Source organism: Gymnoscopelus microlampas (assembly GCF_963454915.1).
Source record: "Gymnoscopelus microlampas genome assembly, chromosome: 5".
Classification (NCBI taxonomy): Eukaryota; Metazoa; Chordata; class Actinopteri; order Myctophiformes; family Myctophidae; genus Gymnoscopelus; species Gymnoscopelus microlampas.
Window position 1 is genome coordinate 20,360,424 of NC_139942.1, and position 12,461 is coordinate 20,372,884.

At 39.8% G+C, this 12,461-nt stretch overlaps 1 protein-coding gene across 2 annotated transcripts; it reads left to right on the forward strand.

Annotated features, from left to right (window-relative positions):
- The first annotated feature begins 6,218 nt into the window (after window positions 1-6,218).
- On the forward strand, window positions 6,219-11,730 carry LOC311046502 (elastase-1-like). Of its 2 annotated transcripts, XM_084058846.1 has the most exons (9): window positions 6,219-6,329; window positions 6,782-6,877; window positions 7,033-7,130; window positions 7,458-7,570; window positions 8,033-8,152; window positions 8,728-8,870; window positions 9,121-9,278; window positions 10,037-10,192; window positions 10,785-11,730. In XM_084058846.1, the coding sequence occupies exons 1-9, from the start codon at window positions 6,257-6,259 to the stop codon at window positions 10,806-10,808; spliced, it is 981 nt and encodes a 326-aa protein (XP_083914972.1). In that variant the 5' UTR covers window positions 6,219-6,256; the 3' UTR covers window positions 10,809-11,730. The 2 variants fall into 2 exon arrangements, with proteins under 2 accessions (XP_083914972.1, XP_083914973.1); XM_084058847.1 differs by lacking the exon at window positions 8,033-8,152.
- Window positions 11,731-12,461: the final 731 nt, after the last annotated feature.

The window sequence follows — 12,461 nt, forward strand, 5'->3', positions numbered from 1 at the left end:
ATTAGAATTCTGTGTGGAATGCAAGTCTAATAAGGTTGGTTTTGAGGGTGGTTTTGATGTGAGCTGGGAGTGAGTTCCAAAGGGAGGGGGTTGCAACTGAGAAAGCCCTGTCACCCCAAGTTTGTCATTTTGTCTTGGGGACATCCAGGAGGTTGGCATCACCAGACCTGAGGGAGTGGGAGGGGCCCTAGCGGTGTGGGAGGTCAGAGAGGTAGGGGGAGCGTGGTCCCTTACCCACTTAAGGTTAAAGGACGACTTCACCCATTTTAAACATTGTCTTCATATAATTGGTCCTCACTAATGCTCATGATAAAATGGTACAATTTGTTTCTACTCCGTCCGTGTCTCATGGGCTTGTGGGCTGTGGACATGCACTTCAGAAACCCGCCTACCAGTGACATCATTGTTAGGCAGTGTTTTATTTTTTATTGTTCTTATTGTTATTAACGTGAGAACAATGGCTTCCATTATAGCTAACTTAACAGGAATAGAAAGCCTGCAGTTTCTATTAGCTTGGATTTTCCATCAATGATGTCACTGGTAAGCAGATTTCTGAACTGTCCACAGCCCTCCTCTGAGACACAGACGGGGTAGACAGACATGGTGCCATATAATGAGCATTAGTGAGGACCATTTATATGAAGATAGGTTGAAAATGGGTGACGTCGTCCTTTAAGGTTGTCACTTATCCAAATCACATCACTGTGCCGTAAGTAAATGCATTTTGAGTGCAGGAATCAACCACTAGATGTCACTTTTGCTTAGTTTTCAAATCTGAGTTCACTGTAGCTTATCTGTATGGGCTCATTGGAAAACATACAGTGGAAGCACCAGTTATCCGAAAGGCGTGGCCGAGACGTGTTTTCGCCTGTGTGTGTGTCTGTGTGTCGTATATTATCAGTGATAAGGTCGCAGGCCTGCCGTGTGTGTGTGTGTGTGTGTGTGTGTGTGTGTGTGTGCGTGCGTGCGTGCGTGCCTGCCTGCCTGCCTGCCTGCCTGCCTGCCTGCCTGCCTGCCTGCCTGCCTGCCTGCCTGCATTGTTATACTCTTAATTGAATCCACAAATGATTGGACAACATTCAAATAATACATGAACACTTGGGTGCACTTGGGTGCACACATGGCAAGTTGTCCTCACAGCCTGGCTACCAGAATATTGTAGTAGTTTGGCCTTTATCTTAGAAAGGACAATAATGTAAGGTTTATATGTCCAAGACTTAAAATACCAAAAGTAGAAAACACTCATTATGCAGAATGTCCCATTTCGCAAGTTTTCAAATGTATAAAAAATTTATCGAAAATAGCAGATCTACACAATGCGACGCAGTGAGCTTGTGACCTTGTAGATCGCTATTTTCATGGCCGACATGTATGTAGGGCTGAAGTGGGTAATGTATGTTTTGTAATAGTAATCAAAATAACTAGTAACTAAAGTTTTCAAATAATTGTAGTGGAGTAAAAAGTGTAATATTTGCCACTGAGATGTAATGGAGTAGAAGTAAAAGTACTGAAACTTAAGTACAGTACTTGAGTAAATGTATTTAGTTACTTAACACCACTGACAGCCTGTGATATGTGCCTGTGATAACACTTTTGGACATATGGGGTTTCCTCCCGACAGAGACGATATTCATGGTCATAATGGGGATATATTTAACAATAGATGCTCCAAAAGTGAGGGGGGAAATTGGTGTACGTTTACATCAGAAGTCCTGTCTTATTAGCTCCTGTCAAACACAAACCTCATGTGTGATTATGCCAGTGCAGGTCCTAACCAATTTAACCAATAATATTATGAAATAAGTTTTCCCACAAAGGGCTATGATGCATTATGCAAGACACACAAGTGTGGTGCCCATATCTCCGCCAGGCCGGAACGGCTGGTGGTGGGGGTTGTGTTTTCACCACCGTGATTATGTCTGTCTGTCTGTCAGCGAGTGTCTGTGAACAGGTAGATCGGCCCACTTTGCACGCACACTCCCAGTAGGCCAATGGAAGAATCTCCACCCCAAATTTTGGAAATCGTGCGCTGCATGTTTTGGCCTATAACTCTTGAACCGAAAGTTGTACAATCCAACATTTTCCCCCCGGATTCCTTGGATTATGATGCAATTTATAAGCCACTGCAATTTCCTCTTGACAAGATTGTCATTCTGCAGATTTTGTCCAAAACGCACACAAATTGGTGTATCAATCAGATTTTTCACGTTCCATTCCGATTGACTTGTGTCCCTGGAATCATGTCACAATGACTTTCAAAGACGTTTTTCATACCCCATTAATGCCCGTAATTAGATTAATAAAATGTGATAATGCACCGTCCGTTATACAAGCTGTATTCCCTTTCGCAGTTTGCTTGTGTCCTGATGACCCAGACTGGCGGAGAACTGCTCTCCGAGGAGCACACTTTCCTAGTTTACCTTTTTCAACCCCATCCCCATCACTGTGATTGGCTAATGCACAGGCCCTGTTTCACTCGGAAATTTGTTACAATAAGGACATGAAATACTCACAAGTACCATTTCAGTTCGTCTTTAAGGATAACTAACTTGGATAAGGGGGAACATTGTATCTAGTCTAGTAATGTTGGGGTCATGATCTCATGGAGAAAAACGTGGGTCCTGAGCAAATCAAGTTGAGAGAAAGACTACTTTAGAGTCTTGTGAGCAAGGTTGGTGTGATGGGATGAGACCTTCAATCTGTGAGAAGACGATGTGATTTGAGGTCGACTTTTACTCTTGGCAGAGAACGTCCTTGTTCAAACATGAGGATTTTTCTTTGGATTTTTTTTTTTTACAAAAAGGCACTTTCTTCACCGATGTTTGGTTTTCTTTATCGTTTCTTTTATCAACAAAGTACTGACATTTTTTTAAGGTTTTAAAAATGTCTTATTTGGGTTGGCATAAGTTGTTCATTTTAAATAAATATTTCAAAGATTTTGACAATAAAAAAAATAGTCGTTGGCTAGTTCATCTTGCACTAAACTCTTTAAGGCTAACATCGAGGACAACAAATATTGTACTTTTTTCTCCACTCCAAGTACGTGTAAGCTTTGGTTTAGTTATTACTTTTTTTTTTATTACAGATTTAAATGATTTCAAAACATATACCACTTAAGCCATGGGTTATTCGAAAATAACCATGTGGCGCGTTGTGGGCTTACAGGTCTGCTATTTTCATCATAGTCTCACTCACTCACACACACACACACACACACACACACACACACACACACACACACACACACACACACACACACACACACACACACACACACACACACACACACACACACACACACAAAATGTCACCTGCTCACGAAAGGCAAAATATTTAGTTTTGCTGTATACCAGCATTGTGAGCTTGTAGGTTGGCTGTTTTCGCTTCACAACAGGGCGACTGCTACACCAGCGGTCCAGGCCAAAGAGCAGGTGGCTGTGATATGGTGCAACAGCTTGCTAATAGGCTGTAGCGTATAGAGACGGTCTATATATGCTTCCCAGAGTGCCTATAGCTTCATGGTGCAGAGGAACCCACTGATGGATGGCTGCTCTCCATGTCCACACCCATACTGTAGCCTATATACTCTCTGCTGGCATGGGATTAATTGTGCAATTATTGTTTTAAAATGTTGTAGTGTGGGCATGAAGATTATCCTTATGTGTTTGATGCAACCTGAGTTGAATTCACTGTTACACATTCACCTTTATTATTTTTATATTGTTTTGTTTCATCATAGTCTAATAGACGTCTATGACTTCTTTAAGGGTTAAATATAAATGCAGCTACAACAATGTTTCCTGCTTCTCACTCTTGTGGTCAGATATTCAGAGAATTGAGCTTCTTGTTTCACACCTTGCTTCTCCCTGCCAGTAAGAACACCGTGTGAAGGTACAGAGAAAAAACACGTGTGAAAACATGCCAAAAGTTAAATTATACCAGCGATGCATTCACCTATAGGAAACTTCTTATCACTCACACATACACACACACACACACACACACACACACACACACACACACACACACACACACACACACACACACACACACACACACACACACACACACACACACACACACACACACACACACACACACACACACACACACACACACACAGGAAACTTCTTATCACACACACACACACACACACACACACACACACACACACACACACACACACATACACACACACACACACACACACACACACACACACACACACACACACACACACACACACACACACACACACACACACACACACACACACACACACACACACACAGGAAACTTCTTATCACACACACACACACACACACACACACACACACACACACACACACACACACACACACACACACACACACACACACACACACACACACACACACACACACACACACACACGCACACACACACACACACACACACACACACACACACACACACAGTTGAGTTTGAACACCAAATAAGTACATCTATGATCAACCAGCTTGCAGGTCAGCATTTTTTGGTTTGTGTAAAGGGAAAACAAGGTTAGACGACTTGAGGACTGTAGTCTTATCTTCATATTTTAACTTTTTGTGTTTTTTCGTAAATTAATGCCCTACTCGATCATACTACAGCGTCACACATAAGTATCAAAAGTAGCAGATCTACAAGTTGAAACGTGGCGTGAAGCAACGTGTTTTGAGATTGTAGATCTGCTACTTTTGCCATTTTTTATTTTAATCCTGAAAGTAAAGTTTGTATTGATGATAAATAGTAAATATTATAAATAGATAGTGTATACACTAGTGCAATACCCCTATAAGTACAGAATTAACAAATGCATTACAATTACTGATATCCACAGGCTGTAATTATCTCCCTACTAATATTATTAGTCTTTCCTAAAAGCCAAAACAAAACACCATCACAGGTGTTTTGTTTTTGTTCGAGACACTCTTAATGATATTTATCTTGATGGTGCTGATCTTACTGCAGTGGAATGCAAGAAGTCTAATTGCGAATGGACAAGGTTTTAAAAGATATGTTGATGAATTTGGAGACAAACATATGTTATATGTATTCAGGATTTGTGGCTGAAACCACAGTTAGACATTCATACATAGTGGAATGAGTTATAGGGTTTAAGATTAAGATATGGACTGAGAGATGCAAAATAGATATAATTAATTACTATAACCCATGTAAGAAAATAAGGACCAATGGAAGATAGTGTGGTATGGTGTGGAGATTTTAACTTGCATAATTCACTGTGGGGGAGCAACAGTATGGATGCAAATGGAGTAGTTGTGGAAGATGTTATAGATGATCACTGCCTGGTTTGTATTTAAAAAATGGGAAGAAACATAGTATAATATTGTGCAAAATACAGAAGCAAAAATACAGTAGCACTTGATCTGTGTCTAGTGCAATAGCAGGTGTAAGTACGTGGAGTGTAGGTAAAAGTACATTAGGTAGTGATCACTACCATTTAGTGACTAAAATAGGCACAGAGGTTTACTATGAGAAAGGGAAGACAATTCCCAGATGGAAGTTAGATAAGGCTAACTGGGATGCTTTCAGAGAGGTATGTGCAGTCAGGTTCATGAAATTTCAGGAGGGAAATGAGATGGATGTAAATGTATTAAGTGAGGAAATAGTTAATGAGATGGTACAGTCTGCTGAGGAAACAATCCCTAAAGACTGTGCCCTGGTGGAATAGCAGCTGTAGCAAAGCTGTAAAAGTTAGAAATAAGGCATTTAAGAAACTTAAAAAGCTGCATTCTATGGGTACTTTGAATCAATATAAGAGGGCCAGGCAGTTGTAAGAACAACAATAAGAACCCCAAAACACTCATATTGGAGGCAATATTGCAGCAGTATTGGAAGAGAAGTGCAGCTGTCGGATGTATGGGGTATGATCAGAAGAATGGGGGGTATCAGAAGGAACTATGAGTTGCCGGTAATGAGTAGCGTAGAGGAGGCAAAAAAGCGGGGGGGGAATGGGAAATGAAAAAACTGGGCGGCAGTGTACGTCCCCTCATAGAAGAAAAGAAGGGGCGTTGTTTTGCACTTACTGAAGTTTGAGAGAGAGAGAGGGGGGGGGGGGGGGGGGGTGAGAGATGGAGAGAGAGAGAGGGAGGGAGAGAGAGAGAGAAAGAGGAAGAGAGCGATCACTACTTAAGATCTCTGTTGCCCTGTCTGTGACAAGTCTATCACAGCCACTGTGATAGACTACACCACTACTACTACAGCTGTCAACATGGCTGAAAACATTGAGCTTAAAACCTTGACTGAAGCTGAGGAAAGAGACGATCAATCACAGAAGCAGTCTGGTAAGTAGGCTATTAGAGCCCCAGAAGTGTGTTTATCCTGATAGTGCATTTGATACAAATATAGGCTATAGGCTATTAATAATTAATAATGAACACTTAATTAACGCTTAAATAATGTATTAAGTAATCATAAATTAAGTGTTAATAACGGGTACCTTATGAGCAGTGTTACCCTTTACTTTAAGTCCAAGGAACTTTCTCTGAAATGACCAGTTTCTTAGGGTTTAGTTCAATGTGCTTTTGAGCTAAAATAAACCACATAATAGCCTACATTTATATACAGTATAATGTACTTTGTAGGATTTTCAAACAGTTGACACTTGACAGCGTGTCACGTATATAGGCCCACTGTCTGATATTGTATTCTCAGATTCATGGTAAATAAAAAACACAAAAATACTTTACGTGGCTCCCTTTCTCACCTTGTGTGTGTGTGTGTGTGTGTCCTCCAGTGAAGGCCAAATGGTACCGTCCATCTGGAGTTCGTGTTGGCTCCCGATACCTTGGTGTTGCTGTATTTCTCCTCTTCGTTGTTGGTGGCCTTGCCGGTAAGTGTCATATTTCATTGAGCTAGCCTACATGATGATTCAACATGTTTTTTCCCCAACACACCTCGTACAATGTTTTATCACTAGAAAAAATGTTTAAATAATGTCACACTTTTTTTTACATCTTTTTTTCTTTTTTCTTGTCTCCTCCTCAGTGTCTCCTCATCGGCCTAAGTATAATCTCACACAGGACTACAGAGTTGGTGTTGTGGGAGGTGAAGTGGTGACTGACAACACCAGTTTTACCTGGATGGTAATTTTCAATCTATTTGTAAAAATGAACACTGATGATTTTACCAGAGTGTATTCTAAGTATTCCCAACCTCCTTCAAAGTTAATTCTAAAATAATAATCTGTCTGTCTGTCTGTCTGTCTGTCTGTCTGTCTGTCTGTCTGTCTTGTCTATCTACTGTATTTATGTACTGCATACTGTGTGTCTTAAGATACTGGCTATGTCATACAGCACAGGTAGTGCCCAACAGCAAATTGTTTTTGAACTCTGTTAATGGCTGGTCATTATTTACTAAGATTGATTTGATAGTCATTTCTTTGACTGGAACCGTATATTTGTTTCTCTCAGGCTTCTGTTCAGGCGAAGAACTTCTGGCGCAGGTCGCACAAACACATCTGTGGAGGAATCCTGATCAGAGAGGACGTGGTGATGACCGCTGCTCACTGTGTGAAGAAGATCTGGTAACATACTGTTTACATACTGCACTGTATGCAAGTGCCAACCTACACTTTATTAGCCATATGAATTTGAGTTACATCCAAAGCATCTGTGTCATTGTACATTTTATTTTAGCTATATACTGTATAGTACATTGGTTGGCTATTCAAAAATAGCAGATATACAAGTTCATAGCGCGTCACTTGGTGCCACGCCATGAGCTTGTAGAACTGCTATTTGTGACAATTATTTGAATATATATATTCAAATAATATAGGGGGGGTCCTTGGAACAACATATTTTGAGATGGGGGCCCACAGCCAAATACACATCATTTTGGGGATCCTTGACATGAAAATGTTTGAGAACCACTGATGTAGTTTTTCTGAAAATTGTTAGATTTAGAAGACATTTGCAAAATCAGCCTCAGTTCTTATTAATTGGTTAAAAATGAAAAACATGCTTTGTGCAACTTTTGTAATAAGGCCCTCAAACATGCGAGTGGTTCTTGGTAACCATGATCTGAAGGGCATCAGTGACACGGAGCAGATCATCCAGATCAGGCGTAAGACCATCCATAACGAATGGAAAAAGAACCCCAAAAGGTGAACAGATGAACACACTTTATTTATCATAGATTTCAAGAGCCCTACTTGTTATATTGTTTTTTTTTGTGCTACCAATAAATGTTGATCTTCAGTGGGAAAGTCTAGAGTAATAATTTCACGATGATCTCACTGACTTTGCAGAAGCTGTGTCAAATGTTTTCACTGACACACACAGAGTATATATGCTGGTCGGACCTGGAGGTTGTGTATCAAGGAAGGACTATTGGTTGCATTTTTACCACTCATGTTTTTATTTCTATTTTATGGCAAGAAACCAAAAAAAAGGGTTGAGAAGTTATCTGTTGAAATAAAGCTTGATTTATAACCCCAGTGTCCCTATTCTGGGGCGAACATTCAGCAAAAATGTCAGATGTACAAGGTCACAACATGCCGCAACGCGATCCCTTGTAAGCTTGTAGATCGGCTGTTTTCAGCAAATATATTTATTATTGTAGAGCGAAAACAGGAGGGGACCTAGTATAGAGCCCTGGGGGACTCGGGTCAAGTAAAGTCTGTTGGCTTTATCACACTCAACCCAACTCCATACACCTGATGTGTTTCATTTACTTTAGTGGTATAGCTGACATTGCCCTGCTGCAACTCAACCGCAAGGCCACCCTGAACCAAGGCATCACGCTGGCCACTCTGCCTCCTTTGGGAGATATTGTGTCCAACACCGCTGAATGCTACATCACCGGATGGGGATACACTGAATGTAAGTTGGATACAATATTTAAAATTAAAATGTTAAGGTTTCATCAACTTGTGCGTTTTAAAATCAGACTCCTACCTCAGATGATGACAAACAAAATGACAAAGAGGAAGGCAGGTGCACCATGTGATAGATACTGTATGGTAGAGTTGTTATTGCATAGTAGACTAAACTACTAGTAGTAGTAGTACTAAATAGATTTTTGAACATTTAACTTTCCTAAATTGTACTGTTTCTTTTCTGTGTCAAAAAGGGAATGGAGGGAATGGAAAAGTATCTGACAAGCTGAGGTTTGCGCGTCTTCGTGTGAATGGGTATGAGGATGCATGTTCCAAACTGGTCTGGTGGGGTCGACCATTGTACGACAGCTTGCTGTGTGCTGGAGGGACCAGTGCTAGATCTGGCTGTACTGTGAGTGTATACTGACATAAGAAAGAGAGCATGAAAAACGATTACTGTACCTATTATCTATATGATGTATATGCCCTTGCTGGCTTTTTGTTTTTGTTTTAAACAATTTTACTTAAGAGGTGGAACACCAATACAATGTCATGGACAAAACAATAATACAATATATTTTCAATGGTTAAAGATACAAAGAAAAAAAAAACAGATATCCTAAAGCAGCATAAGCAATAACTTCAGGAACTCCAAAGCAACAAGGAACAATTGTTCAGAAGACATCTTTTAGACAGATTTCAGCGCCTATGAAAAAACAACAACATTAAAGGAGGAAACTAGATGTTCCCCAAAGAACATTAGCCTACTTCTACTTAAATACAAAGGTCTGTAAGAAAAGTCATAATTTAGTCCCCAAGGCTGCATTGTATTAAGTTGAACCATCCAGAACATTTCCCTTTGGCATAGTAATTTGGGGAGGTTACCCCCTCTAGGGGTAGTGACCTGTTCTACACCTACAGTCTAAAGCGCATAATGGAGGGAGAACCATGATTTGCTTCAAGATAGTGTTAAGCCATATACAGTATTCAACATTGCCTGTGTATTGCAGTTTTGTGTTCAGGAATCCAAAATTGTTGAAAATGTTTTAAAAGGTAGAAAATAATATCAAATTGCTTTTTAAATCACACAACAGCCTCTGGTATATGTTGCTGTTACTTTATTAGTCACTGACCCTTGTGGCTTCATATTTTGTATTTATGTCTGCCTAGGGTGACTCTGGTGGCCCTCTGAACTGCTTGGTGAACGGCATACCTGAATACGTCGTCCATGGTATTTTCAGCCGGACAATTGCAGAAAAATGCAACGTCGCCAATATGCCTAATATCTTCACACGTACCTCTCATTTCATTGACTGGATTCAGGAAGTGAGTATTAAGATCCATAACTGATATGGAATGTTTTATGAACCCCCTGCATTAGTAGAGAAGCAATGTCATATGCACAAATCTACATGACAGTTTGAGGATTCACATTTTCAGTGCAACTCTTGAATCTAAACGTCTTTCATGGCATTTCCACTATCTTGTAACATGTGTACAATTAAATTATTCTTGCCTAAATGAAGGTCTATTAGTGTCGTGGAAGTTTTTACATAAGTAAAAGTATCAACACCACAATGTAGATATACTCAGAAATAGCAGATCTACTGGTGAGATTGTAGATCGGCTATTTTCAAATAGCCAAAGTATATGTAGGGTTTAAGTGGTTAATGTATGTTTTGTAATAATATTCAAAATCTTCGAAGTAACTAGTAACTAAAGTTTTCAAAGAATTGTAGTGGAGTAAAAAGTACAATATTTGTCTCTAAGATGTAATGGAGTAGAAATAAAAGTATTGAAAACTGGAAATGTTCCAGTAAAGTAAAAATACCTCAAATTGTACTCAAGTACAGTACTTAACACCACTGTCTATTAGATACATCAACACATAAATACATGTCTTTCTCTTTGTTTCCAGAACATGCCACCACCAATGATGTAACCAGCAGCTGATGAAACCAGCTGCTCGCTTGCTCACCAGTACCCGCTCCAGAGAACACATCAGACCAATCCTCCAATATCTTCACTGGCTACCATTCAAACAGTCAACTTTAAAATACTCCTCACCACCTACAGTGCAAGGTGCTCAACAACCTGGCTATCCCCTACCTCTCCAACATCACGTCCCTTCTCAGTCCCTCAGTTCTGGTGATGCCAACCTCCTGTAAATCCCCCGGACCAGGCGCTAAACCTGGTGTCATAGGACCTTTTCATCGGAGGAGCAGGTCAACATACTCAATGGTCACAGGACTGTTTTATGTTTTATGATGTGTTGTTTTAAAAATGTTGAAGCTTGTGAAGCTTTACTTCAATTTCTTTGCTGCTCTGACTGAAAATGCCAATTGTTCAAAGAAAAGTGATGTTTGTGCCAAGCTTTGCCTGACGTTCGTGCCGTATAGTCAACAAAGGCCTAATTTGAAGAGGGAAAAGGCCATAATATGAAGAAACATGCTAATAGATGGAATTATTAAATTCAAATAATTTTGTATTCTTGCCCTGGATGAAAACACACAAAGGAAAAGTTCCATGTTCTGAACAATGTTGTTTTTTACGTAAGTGTTTGCTACATAGCTACTGTATATGCAAAGATCCTCAAACAACGAACAATGATGAACATTGACACCGGACTCCTTTTGTCTTATGATTTTAGTCCTCTCCATTCTAAACAGTTCTTTACATCAGTAGCTGTCTTTTTAAAATATGTACACTATCAGTAACCCTTTTTTTATTATTACATATACCCACATTTGTGACATAACACAATGTCAGAAAGGCCCGAAATTGGCCCCTTGTATCTGCAAAGCTAAGTGTCAAAGTCAAAATTATACTTTTTGATGATGGTACAGTGATGTCATAACTGCAGTAATGTCATTTTTGCAGTAAAAACAATTTATATAGTCTGCGTTTTACTTTATAGATTGCATTTATGTGCTTCAAATTCATCCTTAATATGTGATAAAAACCACTGGAAATTTGGTTATGGAGACATCCGTCTTAAAATAAAAACATGTGGTATCAAAGTTGAGTGTCTTTTTAAATCCATAGAAATCTGAGTGAAAATAAAACTCAACTCAGAAAACGAGGATCACACTTAACGAAAGACAAATCTGACAATAAATGCATGGAATCCCTGTACGTATGTATGTACATACATTCGTACATATGTTCAAGTGTTAAGTGGTTCTCAAAGGGTTTCATGTCAAGGACCCCCAAATTGATTAGTATTTGGCTGCTGACCCCCATCTGAAAATAATTGTTCCAGGGACCCCATACAAAAGATTTTTCTTTTTCTTTTTTACAAGCTCTCAAACATTTAAAGCTCGTACAGTAGCTCAGGTATTTTCAAAGAGCTAAAGGTATATAGGGTTAAAACAGATTTTGAACCCTGGGGGCAGAGCCGCCGATCCTGCGAGTGCTTTGTTGCCCGAGCACCTCGGAGAAATACTGAGCATCAAGTAGAAGAAGGTGCTCTTGATTTTATCCGTGGTGCGGGGCCAGATTTACATGAATTTGATAGCGAACTCCACCCATCACACACTGCACGGCATATCCTGTGTTGCAAAACAATTTGACTCACTGAAGTTAAAGCAATCCT